General features: G+C 43.1%; 1 protein-coding gene across 3 annotated transcripts in view; it reads left to right on the forward strand.

The window, feature by feature from the left end:
- The window catches only part of MOB2 (MOB kinase activator 2), a 109,280-nt gene extending 92,357 nt beyond the window's left edge, over positions 1–16,923 (forward strand). For all 3 annotated transcript variants that reach the window (XM_039728309.1, XM_039728308.1, XM_039728307.1), the window contains exons 2-5: positions 6,457–6,617; positions 7,829–7,922; positions 14,163–14,287; positions 15,596–16,923. In XM_039728309.1, coding sequence (XP_039584243.1) covers positions 6,457–6,617; positions 7,829–7,922; positions 14,163–14,287; positions 15,596–15,906 — 691 coding nt within the window. In that variant the 3' untranslated portion in view covers positions 15,907–16,923. The remainder of the gene's footprint in view (positions 1–6,456; positions 6,618–7,828; positions 7,923–14,162; positions 14,288–15,595) is intronic.
- Positions 16,924–25,187: the final 8,264 nt, after the last annotated feature.

Genomic DNA, 25,187 nt, shown 5'->3' on the forward strand with positions numbered 1-25,187 from the left:
AAACTGGACAGCCTTCAAGAGTTTGTTCCTGACCTGTAAGAACTGGCGTAACCTGCTTCTTCTTCATTGTTCTTGTCACTTGGACTCGTAAATTTCGGCTCATAAAACTGTTTCCTTCCTGCTATGAATGGGTTCAGGACTCCCGTGCTTACGCAGAGTGTTTGTAACCAGAAATTAACTGATAATTTCTTTCCAGTAAAGGGCCACATAAAAAGCCTATAAAGGTAAAAAGTATGTCTGTGAGCAGCTGACCTGGTTTACCTTACAAAGCTGTAGCCTTCTGTGCGTGGCTGAAATCACTGTGTTTTTCCTTTCTGCAAAGGGAGTACATTAAAGGGAGAGGCTTTGAATATTGGAATTGTTTTGCCTTACTGTGTTTTACTCCCTCTTCTGTTCCACTCACATTCCCTTTGCCTCCCTAGCCGAGGAAGGGAAGAGAAGTTAAAATGCAAACATCCAGTACAGCTTTAATTCTGAATTCTAAGCCCTTATTCCCTGGAAGAATAAAAACAAAATTCTTAAAATTTGGCCTGAAGGACACTGCTACAATGTTGTCTTACTGCCTCTCTAATTTCGTCTTTTAAGAAGCTAACCCCTATCCTTAGAGTGCCAAAAAAGTAAGTTTTGGTAGGATTACTTCATTTTATAACTTCATATAGTGGTGCATGTTTTGAAACACACCACTTCAAAAAGAAATAAAATATTACAGGATAAAAAAATCAAAGGCCCAGATAGTTTGAGATATCAGCTAGTTCAGTGTGCAGAGATGTACTTGGAATATGGTGTTGCTGTTACAGACAGTAATCTCTGTAAAAAGTTCTGATTGGGAGTGCACCATTTAAACCCAAACTTTTCTAGACTGTGAACTATACAAATCATAAAGTGCAAGCCAAGTTACTAGAAAATAACCCCAAACCCTTGAGTGTTGTTTTTAATATAATTTTGTAATATTTTGTGGGCATTATTGGTTTTGATGTTCCTTAAAACAGTTTTTTTTTGTCATTTTTTTGCGTGCATTGCTGTGGACTGTGGGGCTATACTCTCATCAGCACTAATGGAATATGTCACAGCTGGACTGGCAACAGTGGAGACTTGCTCTCTTCTGAAATTGTGGGGATTGCTAGGATTATAGCAGTTAACCTTGTGTAAGGCATAGGGTCAGCTGCTAAAAAAAGCCCACAAAATCCCACCACATTAATCACAAAATACGTGTCTTTGGCCTGTAAGGTTCATGATCCATGGTGATTTTCATCCTCACAGACTTGAGATGGCTTGTAAGTTTAGAATTTGCAAACAGAGACAGATTTGCCATGTGAGGCCTGTCAGACCTGTTCTGTAAATTTTCCAATGGAAATTGGAGTGTTTGAGATTTGGTTGGAATCTGAAACTGGTGCATGATCCAGAGAGAGTGATGGGAGTTTTGCCTGCAGCTCTGGTCATCACCACTATAGGCTTTTAAAATAACTTCTTTAACTTTCTAAAGTTACTCTTATTTCCATTTTAATATGCCAGACTAAAATGAGAAAACCCACTGATAACATGTACTTCCAAAAGAAAAAGTAAACATCCATTCATCCCAAGGACAGTTAGTTTGGTTTGGAGGATAGAGAAGGGGGATCAAAGTATCATCAGTTGTCCTTGAGGAGATTTCAGTTTCAGATGCAATTGGAGAAGCTGCACAGCTTGCTGGGGACAGCAAGAAATTATTCTAGCTGTGCTGGTTTCCTCTGGAAAAAAAAAAAGGAATCTTGAACTGGTAGAGATCATCTAAAATAGCATGGTCAGTTTAGGGAAGTTTGGCATTTAATAAATCATTTGTCTTCCCTCTGTGTGATCAGCCTCAGAATAAATCATGTGCATGACCAGAGCCATGGATGCCTGGTACAGCTCCAAAGTGATGTGAACTACATCAGGTTATGAAGCACATCCACATTGGGATGTGGGAACATTAAGTCCCTGGTCCTTCTTCAGCTAAATCAGATTGATTCATATGTGCTTCTTTACAAACAAACCACGTTGGTTTACACTGAAGCACATCTTTAGCATTTGTACCATCAATCAGCCTCAAACCTTACAGCCACAGTCTGCCCTGAAATGGGAATAACACTTCCTGGTGGTATTAAAACTAAACCTTGATGGTGCTTTGAAGATGCTCTGAAGTGCAGGGCTTTTTAAACCAAGAAACTACTGAGCATGTGATCAAGAAGGAAATGACAGAGAAAGAGGAGGATCTTTATTGACTGACGTTGGGATAAGAAAGCAAGCTGGGAAATTGGCAATTTTCTTCGATCTTAACAAAGCAGTTAGACTAGGGGGGAAAATGATCAGTGGGCTGGCACTTGGTGAGTGTCTTCTACCTATCTCCAGTGAAATCCAGGCAAACTTGCAGCTGATGTGTGTTCTGTTCTAGCTGCACACAAGGCTGAGTATGGCAGCCCTGCTATAGCAGCATTAGTGTTGTAGTCTTGGCCTGGCGCCAGTTTGCTGAACCTTCTTCCAAGACTTCAGGCAAGCCATCGCTCTTCTGCCATTTCCCATCACTTTTCCCTCTCTGAAATTTATTTTTGGGTGTGACCTGGCCTGTGGCACCACGTTCAATTGAGTGCCCAAGACCAGAGGCAGTCCTGGCATGGGTATTGTCTGCGGGATTAGTTTGTACTCTGGTTTGCCTGTCAGTAAAAACTGTGGAGTGATGTCTCTTTGGATTCCCTAAAGATGTTTCGTTCCTTAATTTTAGTATTTAAGTACTGATAGACAGGACTTGTGTAAGCTGTGGACAGACCACCAAACTGCTGCATAACAGCTACTTCTGCAGCTGCTTGGGTGATACAGTTGATGTGGCATGGACATGTTAAGACAAATTTAGCAGAATTCTCTAATTTTTGAAGAAAGACTTGTGTAAACTTGAATCAGGACTTGAGGTGCCTATAGATGTGTTTTGAAAATTCTGCTCTTTTTTGTGGTCTTAGATGACACTTAGTTATGTTTTCCAATAAACAGTCATTTGCAGGTGATGAATTTTCGTGTTTCCTGAATAGAACAGTAAAACTATTGTTCTTGACTATTTTTTGTATTTGTGTACTTTAAACATAAAATGAAAAATTAAGGAAGGCATCTTGCATAAGAAGAACTCACAGAAAGGAGGTAATGGATGTTTCACTTCATACCCCTGGAGTTGAGTCCAGCTGGTGTTGTCTTAACAGGTTTTTGAAACAGCAGTGAGCTTGGATGTAGGCCTGAGCAGAGGGAAGGAAGTTTATTCCTAAACTTTGCACTATTTTGTAATCCTGGTGATGGTGAATGAATAAGCTTTGGTTTATCTGGAATATGGAAGTATTCTTGGTTGATTCTTAATCATGTGTAACTGTGTTTCTAAAACAGGGGTTTTTAAATATAAAAAGAAAATGCTTTACACCAGGGCCGGTATTGATAGTTCCCAAATGAAAGCCACAGTTTTACAGCCTAGACTGAGCATGACTCAATTAATTTCAGTAAGTCACTAGAACCTAAGTGTTGCCTAACTGGAGAGTGATACCTGGCCCAGTTCAAAATAACATTCTCAAGGCTGGATTTTATTTTTTTTTGTTTTGTTTTGATTTGATTTTTTTTTGTTTTGTTTTGTTTTTGTTTTTTTGTTACTTTGTACTTAAAGTACTGGGGCCATGTAGTGTCCCAGCTGCACTGCATGCAGGACATGGAAATGTGCTGGTGTAAACAACTTCTGTAGTCTTGCTGTGGTCTCAGAAGCTGCAAAAGGTTAACAAGATGCTTGTGCTGCACATGGCAATTTGACATTCAGGTTTCAGTGGTGTGAATAAATCCTTTGACAGCAGTGATTCTGGGTATATTGCAGGTTCTGAGGTGATATCCAAGAGGTTCTTTTTTAAACCAAGCCAAAGCTTTGGAAAGGGACAGAGCACGGGATTTTTCAGGAAGCTTTTGTTTGAAGTGCTTCAGTTCCAGCACAAGGCAGTTGTGGAAAGACTTACACAATCTATTTAAAAGACTCCCAAGTGGCTGCGTGTACTGATCTAACAGAGGATTGACATTTGTGTGAAAATCAGAGGACAGTGTAGTTGTTTGCAGTAGCAAACTTGTGAAATATATTTAGTGTTGAATTTTTGTTTATTCTCTTGAAATGGGGAAGAGATGCTGCAGTGAGGCTGAGGTACACCCCACCCATTCCCATGTGATGGAAGGCTTGCCTCAGTCTCTGTGTCTTGCTTCCTTCTGTGGTTTCCCTCCACAGCCTGAATCTGACAGACTGTCTTTGACCTCTTTGTCTCTCTTCCCTCCTCCTCCTTACAGAAGACTGCTCTTAGCTGATGTGGCACAGCCCTAACCTGGGGCCCTTGGTTTAATTATCATGAACTACAGCAAAGACAGAAACTCTATCCAAACTACTTCTCACTGATAACTTTTTTCCCCAGTTGTGGTTGATGTGGTTTGTCAAACCAGTCTCAGAAGCTGACGGTATTTTCTGCATGACTGTTAACTAGAACTATAATTTAACTAAAAAAAAAAAATCAATTTATCCTTGAATGCCAGAATCCTGGCCCCCTCCCTCCCCAGCCTAACTAAACCCAGAAACCACTAAATGTAGCAAATGCAAGGGTTTGAAGACAGAAATAGTCTGACAACCAGGAGCTGTTATCTAACCGAGTAACCCCTCTGTATTGAGAGCCTTGCACCGAGGAACAACTGATTCTCATGTCCTAAAACATCCCCTTGTGGAGCAGCTATGACAATTAGTCCTTTAGTTTGTTTTCGTTCTGTATTTATATTCTTTAGAAAGATGTTCTATGTTGTATTATTTAAAAAGATGTCACAGGCATCCCCTCTTAAACCCACCTTTCTCGTTAACATAGGAAAAAAGATGTGACCATCTGCTCCCTGCCAGACACCTGCTGCAGTGCTTCCTGCACATCTCTGTAAATACATCATGAGCCTGTAAGGGTATATTGTGCTGCTGTCACCAAGTTTTCCTTGGTTTTCCTTCCTGGTGGCCTTTCTGATGTCCCTCTAGTCTTAATTTACTGTTTAGAGAGACATGTGACACAAGTTTAAGACAGTGAGCACTGGCAGTGCTGGTGACCAAAGTTAAAGTGCTGCTTTCCTGCGGAAGGCACATCTCGGTGTCTCCCTGCTCCAGAAGGGATTATGTGGATGATGAATCTTTCTGAAGATGGGTTTAATAAACAGATCAGTAAAGAGCCCATGAATAGAGAAAACTGAGTGATCGTATTTCCTTTAATAAGAGCACTGAGACTTCAAACACCATTCCAGGAAAGATGTGTATCATATCCTCACAACAAAAATTAAGCCTGCATGTGTCTCAGACAGGAACACAGTTGGAAGATCATTTAAGTGTTTTAAGAGCCAAAGTGTGAGGTCTGTTTCCTTTGGATGATATCTCAATGAGTTTTGACAGCAAACTTAATGTAGTCATCTGCAAAGGTGGGCTTGTCTTGGCTTTGTAGATCCTTAAAAATCACTTCAATGAAGACAGCCTGACATTAAAAAAGAGCTGGCATCTCTTCCTTGTTTTTATATTATAATGGACAGCAGTATTGTCCTGTGATTGTGCCTCACCGTTAAATAGATCTTCCATCTCTGCGTAGTTGGATTTTTTAACTGTAGGAACACATGGATGTTTGACCACATAGCCTAAAAGACCAAAGTGCTTGACTCACTGTCCTTCCTACTGAATCCCTGGTCCAGGATTGGGTTGAGAGTTTATTTAAAAAACAAGTGAGAGGAACAGTCTAGTGATGACAGCAAACACTTTACAGATGGGAGATGAAAAGTCACAATATGCCATGGAGATAAACATCTTTCATGGAATGTGATTGCTGTGCTTTTATAAATCCAAATGGAAGATTATTTCATAAATGCATTACATTCCCAAGGGTTTCCAGAAAAACATGAACTCAACTCGTTCTGTCCCAAGTAACCGTAGAATTGAGAAAATAGATATTTTTTGTGGTTATTACTGCTTTTAGCTGGAGTCACAGATGTTCACTTAAGAAAGCTTCTGATGGGGCTAGAGAGCAAGGGATGCTGTAGGCTTGAATGAGCAGCACCAGCTTTTGCAGCTATCTTTTGCAGCAGCCAGGTTTGCTGTTTCTCAGACTCCTGTTCTGCAGGTGACCAGGAACTGTGTGATGTGGCAGGTTGTTGGTCCTCACATGGGCTCCTTCAGGCACAGAGCTGTCCTGCTGTCACCACTGGTCACAGGCCTGAGGACAGACCAGTGCTCTCCCAGGAGTTTGCAATCTCATCTGGCCAAAGGGCAGGGGAGATGGAGCAGCAAAATGAAGCTGCTGGGGAAGGGAATGCAGGAGGAGCAGTGGTAAAGGCAAATACAGGAGTTCGGATGAACCAGCTGCTTTCAGGTTTCTGTAGCTGTTCAACAGTAGAACTAACACCACTTCTCTCTTTTTTAATCTTTTGCAGGAAGTCCAAGGGAAAGCCAAATGGTAAGAAGCCAGCACCAGAAGAGAAGAAACTTTACCTAGAGCCAGAATACACAAAATCCAGAATTACCGACTTTGAATTTAAGGAACTAGTGATGTTACCACGGGAAATAGACCTCAACGAGTGGCTTGCCAGCAACAGTGAGTATTATGTTCATACAACTCTGAGCTTGCTGTCCATCCTCAAGAGGCCATTCATTCACTCTTTTTGCTGTTTTCAGTGCTTAGAAAAACACTCAGTGACTATTTATGCTTACTGTGTAATGCATGTCATTATACCTTGAGTGGTAATTAAGCTGTCTCACACACAGCCCAGCTGTGCTCAGCAGCATGAAAGCCTTGATGCATTTCCTCCTTCCAGCCCCCTCCCTGTGGCACTGAGGGCACTGCAGTTTTGGATGCTCTTTGCAGAACCATCAAGATCCCCGTTGACTGCTTGCTAAACTGGCTGGTTCTGCATGTTTCTGACTCCAGCTACTAATCTTCCAGAAGCATTGTAAAAATGGAGTTTCTAAAGGCTTGTATGTAAAGCAACTTATGCCTAAAGCCAGAAGTTGTGAAGTGTTTTGGTCAGGTTTTTTCCTCCCCACTCCTCCCAAATTTTGGGGGAATTACTGTGGATTTCAACAGTAGACAGGCTGAAATTCAGAGATGTGACCAGCTACTGTGACTGAATGCTGTACCTGTGCACTTCAGCCCTGATTTGCTGTACTTTCCTGGGCTGCTCCTGCCTGTCCTCACCTGCATCTATGGCCCACTCTTGTTTATGTTTTCAACACTGTGTGGTAGTAGCAAGAAACTACTTTAAACTGCACACTAGGAAAGTTTATAGAGACTCATTAAGAAAAAAGTGAGGTGCCCCATGAGAAATATTAAGAAGTTAAATTATCTCAGGAGATTTTTAAAAAGTGGAAGCGTACTAGGTTTCATGCTGGTTGTTTTTACAAGGAGACGTGTTTTGAAAACTAATAGTGCTGTTTTCTAGCCGCTGTAGATTTTAAGTCTGACTTCAAAAGAATGTAGCAAATTGTTTGCCTTCAGCTTACAGCAGAGTATTCTACTGTAAAGGTGAGGCTGATGACGGAGACACTTTCCAGTCTTTCTGCTTTGTGAGTAATAAGAGCGAATGCATCATGGTGCTTTCATCTTAAATCAAAACAAGAGCTTTCATTCTGTGTACCTCTTTGTTTTGCAGTTCATCATTAGGCTCATTTAGCTAAATCATGTTTAAATTTGTATGCAAGATGAAGGCTGAGGTTGTTTCACTTGCTGTATTTAAATAATTGTCTGGAGGATAACCAGTGTTTGAAAGTATTTTACTTCTGAATGTCTTTCCTTCATTTATTTTTCAGCAACAACTTTCTTTCATCACATCAACTTACAGTATAGTACAATCTCAGAATTCTGTACAGGAGAGTCATGTCAGACCATGGCAGTGTGCAATACGTAAGTCAATATTTCATTTATTACATGTGCAAGGTTTCCATGTCTTCAGAGTCTCCTGGGGGAGGATATTGGTATTGGATGGCACTGGGCAAGTGTTTTACAGCAGGTCTCTGCTTGTTGAGAATGTGTCAGCTGTGCATCCTCTTCTCTCCCTTCAGCAGGGAAATGTGGTGGAAATCTGGTTTTGTGGAGGACTAGAAGGATGAGAATCTCTGAGTGCTCTAAGCTGGCTTTATAAGGTCAGATCAGAGAGGCAGATGACCATGTGTGTGCTTGGGGGAGAGGGAAAGGAAGGTGTTAAGGAACCTTCCTTGTCTGACCATCCAGGAGCCACTATGGCAGTCAGTTGTGAGCTGGGACCAGGGCCCCTTCACAGCTATACACCCCACACTCCCTCAGACCAGCTTTTCATACTGGCTTGATCCAGGTTTTCCATAGCAGAGTCTCCAATATCCAGATCCTTAAAATTAACTTGGTACAGTAACTAAATAACCTCCTAACAGCTCGATCCAGTGCCTCCACATGAGGCCCCAAACACAGGAAGCTCTGGCCTTTTATAGTCTCTCTTTTATAATTGAAAAAGCCTGAGTGAGTCTTGGGGTGTTGTCAGCTCCTGCTGTCTCTCTGAGTGTCACCTGGCCGAGCCACAGGTCCCCATGTCCTTTGTTGTGCCCCTGCCACGCAGAGCTCAGCCCTGAGCCTGCAGGGCAGCTGCTCATGGAAGAACCCACACAGAGTGTGCTCCTGAGCTAGGGCAGGGCAGGACTGTCCGTACTGGTTACAGTGCTGTGGTTCCAGGGAAGGCAGGGCAGGAGAGGTGAGTTGTGAAAACCTCAGAGGCTGCTTCTGAGAGCTGGAATGCTGACACAGCTCCAGGCTGCTGGTGGATAACCTCTAGCCTGACGTGAGCCACAGGCGCTCTGCCTGAGCCCCTGGGCACAGAGGACACAAGTGGCAGCTTTGCAAGAGTAAGGAAAACTTTTTGGTTTGGCATTTTTCCACCTTGAGAACTTAGAAGATTTTAACACTGACTAGCAGTTAGTTCTGAGAGGAAGCTTTGTAGTGTTACTAGACAGTGTGAATATAAAAAAAAAGTTAAAATAAACTTCTGCTCCTGATGAGCACAGTCCAACGTGGTGGAATATGAGATCCAGTCAAGTATGAATATGCCTGTTGTGTTTTGGGTTTTTCCCTCCAACATGTGTTGATAGTCCTTTTCTTCCCTCCTCTTGCTTTTCCTGGGATTAATTTACTTGAGATGGATTTTAAAAGAGACAGCTGGGCAGTAATGTCATAGTACATCAAACAGCATCCCAGGGAATGTATGCAATAGAACTTCTATATTGTATCTCTGACAGTCATTACATAATTCTTAGAAGGAAAGCCTAGCCTAATGCACTGGTCTATCTTGTAGACATAAAATTATTATCAGGGGCTTTCTTTGAGAGCACTTAAAAGCATGCAAAGTGTATGGAGGGTATTTTTGCATATAGAAGGTGGAATGATAACTGTCAGAGAGTTAAAGGCCATGCTAGAGACTTTGAAACCAAGCTGGAAGAGAAAGTAATAAATCTCTGCTGGACCCAGATTTTATCAAAAGGAGACAGCCTGTCTCTAAATAAGCAATGGTGAGCAGTAAGATGAGTATTTTGTTGATTCTTGTTCCTAAGCATGCTCATGTTTAAATTCCTGATGTAGCACTGGCAGTCCCAAGCACAGAGTTCAACTGTTTATCCACTTGGCTGGTGGGAAATAGTGGCTAAAAGGAGGTGGTGATTGGGATCCTGCATTAGTGTTGCTCCATTCTGCTCTAGTGAGTCTTTTACAAGAGTTCTCTGTAAGCACCTTGTGCTGCAGAATAAAGAGAGGAAGTTGCCTGTAGGCAACTGCAGCTGTAGCCTGTATTTTTAGTGGTAGGGACTGATAGCAGAATGTTCCTATCCTCTGTTTTGGAAAACTGAAAAATTGTGCTGTTTGGGAATAACAGGAAGCATGTCTACACTTGGGTGAAGCACTTGAAATGGCTTGTGTGTAGCTAAATCATAACAACCTCAGTACCTTCCTGTACTTGGGGCAGGTGGCTGATTCACGTTTGCACACTGGAGGCTGCTTGCTTCTAGCAAGTGTGTGGGTCTGTGAAAAAGCCACCAAGGTGAGATCAGCTGCCTACACACCTCTGCACAGTTCAGCTTTGTGGGCTCCTTTCATAATTGTGTTCTCCAAATCCTGATCTTTTTGTTCTGCCTTTCCTAGCTCTGGTAAGCTGACGATGTGCTTGTTGTGTTGGAGAAGCACCAGTTGTGTGGCTTAGTGTGCCTTGGACCTCTCTCCAGTGTAGAGAGACACCTGAACACTGGTGTCAGCTCCTGATTAGCCTGATGGACACTGCAGGCTTAGCCTTCTGTGGCCATGATCTGTTTGTTGCTCTCCTTTGGAATAAAATACCATCTGGCTATATAAGATTGCCATAGAATTACAGGACCTTGGAATTAAGGTGCAGTTTGCCATTGTTTCCCATGCTGATTTCTTGGGTAGTTCCATGTGAAAGTCTGCATTCTGTTCCACTTTTATATTTTCCCTGCTGAATTCTTTATAATACATTTTGGATCACACCATTCTGGTCATGCCTAAGAAAGGCTTTTTTATTTATGGTTGAGATGTTCAAGTAACTACTGAGAACTGGTTGCTTGTCAAGTTACTTGACATTCAAATTGCACTGCAAGTACCCAGTCCTAAATTTAAAGTATTTGCTGGCACAATAAGCACTGGTTGAAGTTAAATATTTGAGGGAAGGTTTTAACACCAGAGAGAAGCTGCAGCCAAGTGACAAACTGCAGACAGATGCAGCTTTCAGCCCTCTGTCAGATACATGAGATAGCACAGCCATCTGCACACAGCAAGGAGGAGAATTTCTGCTTACGGTCACTAGGAGACATCTGACCAAAACTTTGTCTCAGTGTAGAACAGATGGAAGCATTTGCTGGCAAGGTGGGATAGTGCCAAGAGAAACACCATAGTGGCCAGTTATCCTCAAACTTTAATGAGGGTGAATGAATACAACATTGGGAATTACTCAATTTTGCTCATTAATATGTTTATCACTTGTTGTAAAGCAGGTACTATATTTTAATACAGTATTTGCTGTTAAAATTTAGTGTGCTTTATAGCTTATTATTACACAAACCAGCTTTAAAGCACCCTGAGCTATAAACTGGTTTTCTAGCTGACATTTAGGTAAAACTCCTCAAAGTGCTGCAGTGAGTGTAATAAATAAGAGCCTATATAAGTGCTGTACATAAAAGGATGTCTTCAAAACTCCTGAGGCAGAAATGAAGGATAGATGCAAACTTTCAGGAAGCCCACCTTCCAAAATGTTTTTGTCCAGTGAAATCCCTTAATTGATAACTCTTATCACTCTTGTCTCCTTTCTCATGTTTATCTTGCCTTTAATGTCTCTGCATGTGGAGGGGATTTCCTCCTAGAGTGCTCAATTCAAATTTGTAAGTTTTACATTTTCTTAAATTTAAGTTCCCTCAGCTATATGATTTTACATGATGCCTCCTTTCTCTTCTCTGCCATCCAAACACTGCTTAGCCCCTGTGAAACCATCAAAGCTGTTCCAGCTGCACACAAGCACTATATTCCTGCCTCTGGATTTCTATCCTGCTTTCTTCATGTTGCCTGTTTTTTGGTGTTTCTACCAGGGCTCGCTCTCCTTCCTTTCCAGGCAAAATAATTTCCACTCTATATGCTTTTCCCTCCATCCAAAAGCCTTTCTTGTAAATTGGTGTAACTCCTGTTCTGTCTTGGATTCTGTGTCATCAACACCAGCCCAGAATGTTTTAGAGGAAAAGGGATAAAGTACATACGTATATTAAAATGCAGTATTGTGATTTCATTTATGATTTCACATGTGTTATGCTTCATTATTTGCATCACAGGCTCTTCTCTGGTAAACCCATAGTCATTTCTCCCTGGGATTTAGAACAGAGCTGCAGATTCCTCATACTCTCCATACTGGGGAGATTTAAATCTGCAATTTTTGAAAAGTGCCCTTAAGTCTCATCCTCTTGTCCTTTCTGCTTCCCATCCATTCCCTAATATGGGACTGTGCTGTCACAGTGCCAGTGGTGGAATGCAATTAGGCTTCTGTGCCCAAGTGAGCCCTTCCACGGCCCCAGACTGCTGCTATCCTGCTCTTGGAGATAACTGCAGCGTGGGTGGAGGCCATGTACCAGGTGCGAGATGTTCATGGCACGTCAGGGGCTCACTCCTCTCTTCCCCTGAGAGCTGGGAAATCTGTTCAACAGCACCTGAAACATGAGGAAAACACATTACTCTAATGAACAGGACAGTCCTTGTAGTTATCCCCTGTTATATGTAGTTATTATACTGTTAATGATTCTTCAGTTTCATTCCAGTTTTGCATAATAATTTCCCAACAGGACAGTCCTTGTAGTTATCCCCTTACTGTTAATGATTCTTCAGTTTCATTCCAATTTTGCATAATAATTTCCTAATTTTCAAGGAAAGGCAGAAAGGCTAGGCAGTGGGATGCTAGAGCAGACTTATTCTCTTACATGAGAATATAAGTGAACTTGTACAGTTGCCAAATTGTTTCTTTTGACTAAAATCCAATTATCAACACTCAGTTTTGCACCTAAGGGCAGCTCTAAACTGTGCTTCCTGTCTTGCAGTTGAGGATTCCTGGGGCAGGAGAGAACTGCTGGGGTAGAGTGGTGCAGGCTGCCTCTGCTCCTGGTGACAAGCACTGTCTTAAGACCCAGAATAAGGCTGGATTGCCTGGGTCTGTCTCTCACTGCAGGAGTTGGCAAAGAAGGTTGTGTTGGTGCACTACATTGTGTAATTCCGTAGAGGTGGATTGTACAAAGGAAGTGAGCACAGTCTGTGCCTAAGGGCCCAAGTCCTGGGTTTGATGCCTGACATAGCTCTGAAAAGAACTTTTGACTCCTGCTGTTTTCACCCACTCACCTTTTTACGAAATTTTGCAGTCAATCCTTGTCTCTCTAGTAAAGGACAGAGTGACCAAATACTACATAGTGAAAAGGAGCTGAAAGAAAAAGTCTAAAACCTTAATGTTTGCAGAACTACTTTGCAGTTGCTTTTCCTCTCCTAACTTGAACTCCTCTACTTATTTCTGCAGCTTCCTCGTTTTCATACGGCTTGGGGTGTGAACGGTGTCATTGGGGAAGACCAATACAATAGATTTCTTATCAGCCCTATCATGATAGAGGACTGTGCCTTGAGCTTAGACTTTCTGAAGAAAGTTCACAAACTGGAACTGAAACTCAAGGCTTGTCTAATGTGACATAGGAATAAAAACTTAAAAAGTGTTTTCCTGAATTCTTTATCTGTAAAACATTTCTCACTGTCTGCCTAATCAAGTGGGTAGCTGCTCTCGGTAGCAGTTAGAGATGCTTTAATTAACCATGACTATTTTTAAAAAAGGAACAAACATTTAGTTGTTTTGTAGCCTTCAGATTGTCTGTCAGCTGAGGGATGGCTGTAGGAAATCAAAGTTATTATGGCTAACTGATTGAATTATGGTTGCTTTTGAAGGGCTAGTATCTCCTGTTAAGATCCAACAGGAGTATTCACTGGTGGCAGAATCACGTGTAAATTCAGGTGTTTGGGGAGTCTGTAACTGTAACACAAGGAACAGAGTTCAAACACACACTGGTGTGGATGTGCAGAAGGGGCCTGAAAACTTCCCCTGGTTGCATTTTGGAAGAGGATTTGGAACACCTGAAATCACTGCCAGTGCTGGAGAGCCCCAGGCTGGAAAAGGTGGTGTTCTGGAGCCACCGTCTGACTGTTTCACGGTATTGCACTACAGAACTTGTTTATGCTCTCTGATGTTAAGCATCAGAAATTTATCAGTTCATCACTGTGCAATGTTGTTGCCCCTTAAATACAACTCAGTAATGCCTTCCTGTGCAGTTCTACAGACTGTATGCAAACTTGTCATGGATATTATCACTCTTCAGCAGAGCTCCTCCCCTTGCAGTCTTGTCAGCAAGGCTTTCTGTGCTTGTACCTGCACTGTGGCCTAGACTGACAGGGAGAGACAAAATCAGCCAACACAAGCTCAGGTTCTTCCATGCAGAAAGAAGTGAATCTCTTCTGTAGCAGCTGTTTTATGTTAGTTGGACACAGCCCCTTGGAGGAGTAGCTGAGGAGCAGAGTGTGATGTGGTGACACTGTCCCTTCTCTCCACAGACAGTACTACTGGTATGACGAGCGGGGAAAGAAGATCAAGTGCACTGCTCCTCAGTACGTTGACTTCGTCATGAGTTCGGTGCAGAAGCTAGTGACAGATGAGGATGTCTTTCCCACAAAATACGGTATGGCCACTGCCTGGGCGCTGGGGGGGTGCCAGCAGTCAAGTGAAAGCTGGCACTCGTGTGTGTGAATACCAGACAGCTTTCTCTCTTTTGTTTGATGGGTTTTAGTTTGTTTTTTTAATATATAGTTTTCTTTCTTTGCATGTTTCTTTTGTAGTTTTGGTTGTTAGTTTTTTTTTTTTAAAGGAAGATTATAACTTTGGTTGATTCTTGCAGTAAAAGAAGACTTACACTCTTGGTGCAAGAACTGGGGTGAAAGTCTCACAAACCTGACCCCTTGGCCTGTATCTCATCATCAGTACCCATTTTTCTTCAGGCATTTTGAGATGATCTAGCCTGGATTTATAGAGGATAAAATTCTGAAAACAGTCAGCATTTGTGTGTTCAATACAGTCTGGTGATAGCAAACTTCAACCTTTGTGTGGCTTTCCTATTTCCATTACAGCTTCAATGCATTAAGAAATGTGGGTAATAAATTGGATTGCAGCAATGTGGCTTGCTTTCTTTGCCCAAGGCTCTGCATTGTCTCTCAGAATGTTTGCAGTCTCCTTTCTCATACAAAGATTAAATAAGAATGTGATTTTTTAGAGCTGAAAAGCAATAGCAAAGTAATTTTAACTCAAATTTGTATCCTAACACGATTGCTACATGCAGTGCCTTTGGTTAAGGGAAGAAAATAGAAACTTGAAACTATTGTAGGTGGGCTTAATCAGAACTAAAAGCAGCTGGCTTCAGGAGCCACTTCAAGAGGTAATTGGGAAACTAGGACATTACAATATAGGACATTACAGTACAGAAAACATTAGGCTAGCAGCTTACAAGCAGCTTGATCTGGAAGGAGGTAGTTTCTTTCCCCTTTGATAGAATTTCAGTGTGTTCAAGAGAACAGGTTATATAAAGTTATGTACAAACTGCCACACACCACCAAGGCCCATGGGGCTTGGCTTCCGTTTTAGGATCTCTGAATTGGTGTTCCAGGGGAAAACCCACTCCTGGACAAACTAGATAAGGACATAGAAGAACCTCTCATTTTTACAACTAGTAACAAAAAAGGTAGTGGTTTTAGAGAAGAACTACACTCGCTGCCTGATTTTTGAGCCCTTAAGGTTTAAAATTTACCTTGAAATGAAAATGCATAATACTGCCTTAGCCTTGTCCCCCAGGTTCCTGTCAAAAGAGGGTGATGTGACACAGGGCCCTGAAGTTGTTTGCTATGGAATTTGGGCTGGTTGCTCTTAACCAGATGCTGCTGAGGGGCTGACAGTGAGCAGCTGGTGCTATCATGGTGTTTCTCTATCTTCCTTTCAGGCAAGGAATTCCCAAACTCATTCGAGTCCCTAGTGAAGAAGATCTGCAAGTACCTGTTCCATGTGCTGGCCCATATCTACTCCTCACACTTTAAGGAGACTTTGGCACTGGAGCTGCACGGACATTTAAACACACTCTACACACACTTTATCCTATTCATCAGGGAGTTCAACCTCGTGGACCCTAAAGAGACCACCATCATGGATGACCTCACGGAGGTCCTCTGCAGCAGCAGCGGGAGCAGCAGTAACGGGAGCGGCAACGGGAGCAGCCAGAGCGCAGGAGCACAGAACCACGTGAAAGAGAGATGAGCCCTCCTCCTGGACCCACACTAACATTACAAACAGTATAATCTATTGTGTGTATGTGTATGTATATGTTCAGATATACATACCGGCATATACAGTGATGAAAGCTGACCGCAGAGATGCTGCCACGCAGGACGCGCAGTCGTACGGGGCTGTACGGAGCTTTGGGTTCATGCGCCAGCCGGCGAGAAGTTGCACCAATTTTATTTTATTTTCTGTCCACTCCTCCTTTTACCTATTCAGATGGATGATGAGTGCTGTTTTTAGAGAAGAGCCAAGCTTGAGAGTGGGGCCACTCTTGGTTTTTTGTTTGTTTTTTTTTTCCCCCCTTTTGTTTGGTTGGTTGGTTTTCTATTTTTCTTTCTTTGGTCTTGAGTGCAAGCCCTTTGGTCTTTCTAGGATGGTGGTCCTGCCATTTAAAAAGTATCTATTATATTATAAGAAGTAACTTTTACTTTGAAGTGGCTTAAAATGCAGGTTTGTTTGGGGGATTTTTTTGTGGGATGGGGGTGGTTTTTTGGTTTGGTTTTACATCGACTGCCCCTTACCCTGCCAAAAGCTCCCCTACTGAGTGCATCTTGCCCTTTGTTAGCTTGGAATGGGAAGAAACTCCTGGCTTGACTAGAGTAGCAACTCGGGGCTTGCTGCATGTTGAAAGTGGGCAAGATTCTCCAGTTGTCCCATCTACTCGGTCACAAGGTGTGAACGTGCAAGAGGATCCACAAACCTTTCTGCTTATTGCTCCTACAACATATATACTCTTTTCTCTGCTCCCCTGCCTCTTCTTTTCCCAGGCACACCTGCACAGGTAACAGGAGTAGGATCACTGCAGTCCAGAACCGTGTGCAAGAGTCACCACCATTTGCTTTCCCTTGAACAGAGGCCCGGGGAAGGGGGAGAAGGGTATACTGAGTCAGTCACCGCCTGTGCTAGAAAGATGGCTGTTGGCATAAAATTATATTGTTGGCTTATTTTAGTTCATCTGTTCTATGATAATAAAAACAAATCTATCAGCCACAAGCTTTGTTTTCGTGTGTGCAGCGCCAGAAGTCACCAGACCCCCACCCCTAGAGCCTCCCACCACTGAATGCTGCTGGCTGCCAGCTTTATAAATAATGGGTTGTTTTCCACCCTGTGATATTACATTTATAAGGAATTCCTTGCTTTTCCCAGTAGCCCTAGGACCAGCCTCCCCAGGAAATATGAAGAAAAGCACCTCCTGGAGAGGGGCAGGTTTCCTGTTTGTGCACATTCTGCAAATGCTGTGGGTTCCTGGATAACTTGAAGCCAATACTGCACCACAGCATCTCTGGATACAGTATTATATCAGTACTATATCTGGACAGATATTCCTTTCTTTCCTTCAAGTTTCCACTGAATTTTTGCAGTCATTGTTTCCACTTGGGGAAATGCCAGATTTTGCTTGTATTTGTTCTTCTGTCAAAGCTGTGACAATTGTTTGCTAGTGGTTTTGGTCATTACCTGAGGCCTGTGAGTGCTTAATAACTGACCTGGCATAAATCTGAGAAGGTTTTCTAGAATGAAGTCTGTACCTGTAGTAAAAGACAGTAGGAAGAGAAAAGGAAGGTAGAACAAGTGCAAAGAAAAAAGCAAAGGAAAAGCACAAACAAGGGGTGAAATTTATAAAAAAAGAAAAGAAAACCATAAACCAAATGACAATGCATGAGCAAGAAAGGACAAAAAGTGCAAGCAAAAAAAAAACTTGTGAAGGAGAGTGCAATAGCAACAATAGATAATGACACGTGTGCAAGTGAGAAAAAGACTAAATCATAAAAGTGACATAAAGAAGAGCAAAAAGGCATGAGCACAGGAGAAGGGAAGAGAGCAGGAGTGAGGGCTGGTTGGAGGGATTGAAAACAACCTCTGAACTTGTGATGCCAGACTTGTCCTGTATTGTTTGTTTCTGGATTGTGGATACCTCTCAGTGACCTGTTCAGGTGAGTTGCTGTAAGTGTAGTGGTCATGAGCTCTCCTTCTCCACCGTGTCCTCCTGCTGCAGCCTCCATGTCCAGACAAAATATTCCCATTCAGTCCCCATGCTGCTGTGAGCCTTTCCATGACAATTCCCTGCACTAAAGTCTGGATGGAAAGACAGAGGTCAGCAGAAGGAACAGTGCCATTGGTGAGGCCCCTCTGCTGCTTGCCCTGAGAACACTGTAAAGTTCAAGAAACTGAGAGCAAGAAACAACCACTCAAACCCAAATGACTTCTGGTAGGTAATTCACTATCTTCCTGTAAAAATGCACTTGTAGTTGTATTTGCTAAAAGACCATTTACAGCTGAAGCATTTGAGAAAGGTTTGACTTGAACAAGAGGCAGTTCAACCCTGGAAAGACTGGCTCCAGCTCTTGAGTTTCCAATCACAACACGGTGATGTCCATGTTGAACAAAAGGGGGACTGTGCCTTAGCTTCCCACTGGAGAACTGGCAGAACCTTGTAGCAAGTCTGGGAACGCACGTGTTGGCTCCAAGCAGCAAACAGTTCAGCTGCCAGGAGAGCAGTGCAGTCCCACAAAACAAATCTCAGCTGCCAGGGGAGCAGTGCAGTCCCACAAAACAAATCTCAGCTGCCAGGAGAGCAGTGCAGTCCCACAAAACAAATCTCAGCTGCCAGGAGAGCAGTGCAGTCCCAGGGTACTCTGAGGAGGCTGCTGTTGCTCATGGCAGCTGTCCCAGCCTCGCTCTGCAGGCATTTGCTGTTCCTGAAAGCACGGGCCCTTCATCTGCCGGGGTAATCGCTTTATATTTTACAAGCAGTTAACAAGAACACAAATAATGAATCCTGTTTCAGTGTGGCCTATCTTGTTGGGTTTAGCAGTGGGAATAAGGAAAACACTGAAATGGCGCCAACACCAGTGTTCCTCTTGTCAGGACTAAGTGTTACTGTAAAGCTCAGCCTGAAGGCATCCGAGGGTGTTTCAGTGGTTACTGAATTACACTGTAGAAACTTCAGATACAGAAGTGCCACTAAGCCTTCAGAGCTTCTCAGTGACTTTCTGCCGTGCTTGGAACATGTCACCAGTGCCCACACTGTGAGCACTGGGCCTGAATTCACCTGGGACTGACAGGCTTCAGCCTTCTAACACTGATGAAATTATAATTTTGTTGCTTTAAATATGCTTTGTAAATTGTTTAAAGCACTGTCAGAATAACAGAGACAACTTATTACCCTACATTCAATGCCCCCCATCCCCAAAGATTATGACAGACCATACCATCATTTGAATTTTGCTAAATAAATAAAATACCACAGAAAAACAACCAAACACTACAAGAAAAACACCTTCTTGAACCATCTAGGCACATACCCCCTCATTCTGCCATACATTGGCAGGCCTTACCTTGTCAAACTCTGTCAGCTTTACACCTGCCAGTGCCAAATCCCTGACCAACTTCCAGGCCTAAAACCAGAGCAAAACAAAAGCTGTCATGGGGCTGAAGTCTTTCACTTAAACCCAGCAATTGTCCTGTGTGTGTTTTGGGGTATCCTGTTCTTGACATTTGGTGCTCTGCAAACACTAGTGATGTGCAGAAGTTTATAGCATGTATAAATTTATAGGGTGAATTTTTCAGGGCATCAAGCTGAAACTTTCCCCTATTTTGTCATTACCCCTGAATCTTTGAGGCAGCAGCATCCATAGGAAATGCAAGCCTCAGCGTCCATAAATAAAAATGGGAGGAAAATAATTGTAACTCCATCTGGAGTGAACACCAGCAGGTAAGCAAGGTAGGCAAGGACCAAAGTCAGCAGCTTGAGTCTGTCACAAGTGCTACCTCTGGCCATTCAGGGAAGAGACAGAGGAACAGTGCCAGCACATTTTTTGCACAAGCAGCCACGTGCAGCTTTAACCTCAAGGGAATGAAGCTGGGTAGAGATCAGAGGGGCAGCTTCACCCCAGCACTAAGAAAGGTCCACTGGAAATTGAGTCAGGCATCTTCCACTTCAACCCAGCAAAATCAGAGCTGTGCCCTTCTTCCTTGCCTGGGAATTGCAGGAAGTTACAAGTGTCAGATCCCACGGACCACACTCACTTTACATGTGAGTAACAACCTCTTGACGAAAAGCATTGAGAAACTCAACCAGAAAAGATGCACTTTTTTGCAGATGATCTGAGGAAGGAGAGATGGCTCTGAGGTACCACCAGTTTTGGCCAAACGTGCATGCCAGGATGCTCCTGGAAGTGATCAGGGGCTAAAGATGGATGCTGCCAGGTAACAATGAGCTCCTGCACATCAGCAGGAGACTGCAGGACTGCCACAGAAACAAGCCATCCCATAAAAGAACAAGCCAGCTTTATGAAGCCTGCTAAGCATGCTGATCTCATCAAAGCCACGCTTCACCCAACAAGTCTTTGCTCACATCCAACGTGGAATTTGTCCCAACCAATCCTTAGCTCACCATTTCAGCTGTTAACAGAAAGAACTCAAATCCAGAAATACTCTTCCATTATCTAAACTGCAGACAGAGGAGTAGGTTGTTTTGTTCTATTCAAACCTACTAAACAAATGAAAGCAATGTTTGTGCCTTGGCACGAATGGCAACAGCAGGCAGTTTAAATGTAGCTCTGTTGCCCAGTGGCTGTCAGAAGTCACAGCATAGGGTTCAGTGTGGCTGAGTTATCTGTGCTGCTGTGCCAGCACCAGTGCCTGCATATGAACCCAGTACCTGAAGGATTTCAAGACAGATCTGGTATCTTAACATGATAAGCTGCATGCAGTACAGCAAAATCTTTCCAAATGAACTGGTGATATAACATGAGAAAATTAGCAAACAGCTGGCAGAAAACCCTCAGTGTTCTAATGGGGTCTCTGTTCTTTTCATGGACAGAACTGTTCTGGTTGTGACAGCTGACATGAACAATAAGACTTTTCAAAGCTAGGTCAGCATGTGATTCAGAGAAAACAGAAATTGTTGTGGCCAAGTGCTCAGATGAGAGAACACTCAGAGAGCTTTGTCTAGCCAAAAAAAAAAAAAAAAAACCACAAAAAAACCACCAAAACCCAGCACTAGCTAAACTTGTTTTTATGCTGTCCTCTACTAATTATTTTCATTTTTTCTAAAAAGGAGGCATTAAAATGCTCTGGCACTTTCCCACACACCACCAGTGCAGGTAGTTCACATTCTCTCACAAGGTGGTGCAGGGTCCTTCACATAAACCACCTCCTTCTCCTTTTAATGGTCTGTGGGATAATTGAAAAGAAAGAGTAGAAAGAGCCTGGGCTAGACAGGCTTTGTGCTCAGTGGAGAGCAACCCTCTGCAACATCAGCTCAGATACAGAAAGGGCAAATGGCAGCTCACAGAGGATTTCAGCTTCTGTGAAACCACTGCTTCAACCTGACATCAGTAAGGCTTAGAAGACACCTGCCCTGAAGCAAGTACTGCCCTCGAGGGCTTGGAAAGGAAACCTAAACAGGGAAAACAAACTGGTCCTGGGCACCAGCCACTAACTGAAGTCTCACTCTGAACCAGTGGAGTACTCCCCACGAAGAGCTTTAATGGCAGTGCAGGAGCTGGAGGTGAATCCCCAGTCTGGGAAAGAAGAAAGGCAGCACAGCTCTCCAGCACCACGGGCTCATCCAAGCCTGCCAGGACACAGTGGTTACAGAGCTCTGTTCTCATCCTTTGTGTGTGTGCTGAATTCCTTTAGGAAAGGCCTTTACTTGACAGCCCTAATTCCAAGTAGCTGAAATTTCCTAAATTACTTGTTTCTCCCCTCTTAATTGCATTTGACAAAGTATCAAACACAAAAACCTGATTTCCATAGGATTAATTCTCAAAATAATCTCAAGAAATATTCCTTCTGTTCTTTAGCAACAAAACTTAGGTAGAAGAGCTACCTCTCTCATGTCAAATCTGGTAGACAATGAAATGGCTCTTAACACAGAATTAATCCCACTAAACAATTTACTTTTATTCATAAGGACAACCCTGTGCTTGGCTCTGTTTAAAAAGAAAATCCAGAAAAGGAAAGTGACATTGGATAACCCAATATATTTACTCGAAATCTATGTGAAACCTGTAACAGAAAGAATTCTGTCCTTTTCAACCAGGTTTACTGACACTCAATAATTTAGGAAGGTTCATTTGAATCCTTTGTGTCTATAGAACCTGTCTTAGCAGGAGTAAATACAAGAAGCAGAAGACAAATTGTGGCTGAAGACCAGCTGTACCCACTACAGCAGAACTGTGAAAACTTCAGCTACATTAAGAACTTTTTTGAGAGAGCACAAATAATAATACACATATTTGAATAATCTTACCAGTTTAAAACTGATTTAAACTGGCTTAAGCAAAATCTACAGAGCAGGTGCTGAGATGTGATCAGATCATCACAGACCCAGCATGTGAGGATGGGCAGTTCTGAGCAAATACTAAAACAAGATGTGCATCAAGACCTCAAAAACATCACTGGTGATTCATTAATATACCAGTGATATGGTCTGCAGAAGAGCAAAAAAGCTTTTTTTTTTTTCCTCCTTGAATTTGTACCAATTGACCCCAAAAGGTTTGTGCATGGACTCCCTCATTTCACTCCCAGAGGATGACCTTAGGAAGTGGATAGCAGGAAGGTAGTCAGGCACTGCAAGCCAGCATTTGTCAGCATCCTGCTGCCAAGCAGAAATCCAATTTGAAGCCAAGACACTTGGGAAGAATCTCTACACAATCTGCAGGGCAAATGAAAGCAGACACACAGTTCCCAGCTGGACAGGTAAAGCTCCTTGCACAGGAGATTTTCAACTACAAAGCCACTACTGGAGTTGCAGGCTTAAGGCAGATCAGTTCAAGCTCACACAAAGTCAGCACTGAGGCACCAGAAGACTGCAAGGAGCCACCTGAATCCCAAAGCCTGGTCCCAAGCAATTCTGTGCAGGTCAGAGATCCAGGACACAGATTTGTATCCTGCCCTCCCATCTTTCTTCTGCCTGCATCAAACCTGATGCATACACTGAATTTAGTAACAAGATACCAACCCTGTGAATTAAGTTAATCTTGTGTGTAACCACTGCTGAAATGTGAAAGCACAACAAATACTCCAATCCATCAAGGAATTTTGATTGGATTAGAAACCCTCTGTGTTCCATCATAATCTCCCTGATGAAGGCCAAAAGCAAAACTACATCTGGAGAAGAGAGATTAAAGGCCCCATTAAAACTGTTTAATTATCTGTTATTACTGGATTAACATTCATTTCTGATCCAGGTGCTTCTCAGATAAAGAGCTCAGATGCTTCATAATAGCACTGCTTTATTTTACAGTGAAAGTCTTCTGGCCCAAGAACTGAAAGCATGGGTTCTTTTTAAAGCCAGGGGTCAAAAAATAAATGAAGCTTAAGCAAGACTCCATGTGCCTGTCCCTTTTTCTTGCCTACCTCAAATTTTTGAGCTGCTGCCTTATTTCAACCAGCCTGGAAGACAGGTAGGGGTTTTGATTCAATCAGAAAGTTTTCACAAGTTTTGCAGGAACAAGCAACTATGGGGAGAAAGAGCCTGTAAATTAACCCCTAAGTTCCCAGGTAAGGAAAAAATTGCAGCCTGTGCTCCCATGTTGCATGATGTTAAAGAGCCCACATAAGAACAGACACTCATATAAGTTCCCATAGGCAAAAGGACAGAGAGCTCAGAATCACCCACACATCACAAATTGTGTGACTCTGGTTTCCAAAAGGTGTGCACTTGCTTTGCTGCTTGTGAAGCTGGGACAGCCTGCATGACCCAGAGCTCCTCTGCAGTCTGTCAGCTGGCAGGTACCACACTGGGTACTGGTGCTATCCCACAAGAAAGACAAGAAATGCCAGAACAGCTTTCCTTTCATTAACAGAGATAGAAATGTAGCCTTTGTATCTGAAAAGAGCTCAAGTGATGTGCTGAGAAATGAAAGACCCTGTCTTTGGGGGCAGGCCCCTGAGGAGGTTTCAGACCTGGTCACTGCAATTTGCTGCTGCCAGGTTAAGATCTGGATTCAAATTTCAGCCCAAGCCACTGAGTTCCTTTGAGAGAATCACTGACTTGCTCTCCATCTCAGTTTCTGAAGCTGTATGACATGGACAACAGGTACCTACCTCTTTTCCTTCTCCTTGTCTGTCACACCTACAGGGGAAAAGCTTGTCCCTTGCTGCAGGTACCAGAACAGACTCTTGTTTTTTGTGTGCTGTTGAAACACGCCTCAGTAATGTGCCACAGTATTTATCTGTCCAGGCTGCTGTGGCAGTGGGCTCTACTTGACCTTTCCCTTTGAGCAGGACAGGGCTGTGTCTGTCCTTTCCCTCCTGCAGACTCACAGGTTTAGCTGTGACCCTGTCACACCAAGTGAATGCTGTCATGTCTCTGCAAAGCTACATGGAAGCTACACAGGCTGGAGGGAGGCATATCCACCCCTCTCTCTCCTCTCCTGCCTCTGCACATCACCACTGACAGCTGGCACATGATACAGCTTGTAAAATCTTGGGAAGCAAAGAGAAAAGCCAGAGTCTCTGCTGCCTGTCCTCTCTGAAGAAGGGCCTGTGTTCTAGACATTGTTCTCCATGCCAGACAGTCAGCAAGGCATTGTACAAGGCCCAGCACCACAGCTCTGCAGCACAACTGCCTTGTCACCTCACACAGCACGTAGTGGGTGACACCATATTCTGTCTCTCTACAGGATTTTTGCATACTACGAAATGTTTCTCCACCTCTCTCACGTGGAAAGCAGAGCAGCAGCAGCAGAACAGGCAGACTGGGAAGTTTATGTTCGTGCAAAATCCGTGCAAAACACACAGTTTGTACTTCCAAGTGACACCACAGCACTTGGTTTACCCATTGCCACTCGCACCTCGGGAGCTGTGGTAAAGCTTTTGGGTTGGAGTGGCCAGAGCTGCTGTTGTTCTGGCTGACTCTGTCCCTCCCCTCCAGAGATAGAGCAGGAAAATGCAAGAGGAATTGCACACTAACACAGCCTGGGGACGGTGAACCAGAGACCAACTCAACTACAGACATGGCTCAGCAAGTGGTGAGCCCTTCCCATTCCAGGGCAATACACCTTAAGGTGACAAAAGCTCTTTGCTCCCCTTTCCCAAATGAGATCCTTTGCCAGCAGTTCTCCTCATTCTGCCAAGTTCTCCTCTTTCAACCCTTTTGCTAAAGCAGATTTGCAGTACAACTCTACTGAAACTGAACATCAGGGTTGTATCTACATTCACACCTCTGTATGAATGTAGTCCACACACTTCCAAATACATCTGGCAGAACAGCTTTTAGAACAATATTTTTTAAAGCAAATGGCTGC

The sequence above is a fragment of the Passer montanus genome, unplaced genomic scaffold (assembly GCF_014805655.1).
Source record: "Passer montanus isolate IOZ18808 unplaced genomic scaffold, ASM1480565v1 scaffold65, whole genome shotgun sequence".
NCBI classification, from domain to species: Eukaryota; Metazoa; Chordata; class Aves; order Passeriformes; family Passeridae; genus Passer; species Passer montanus.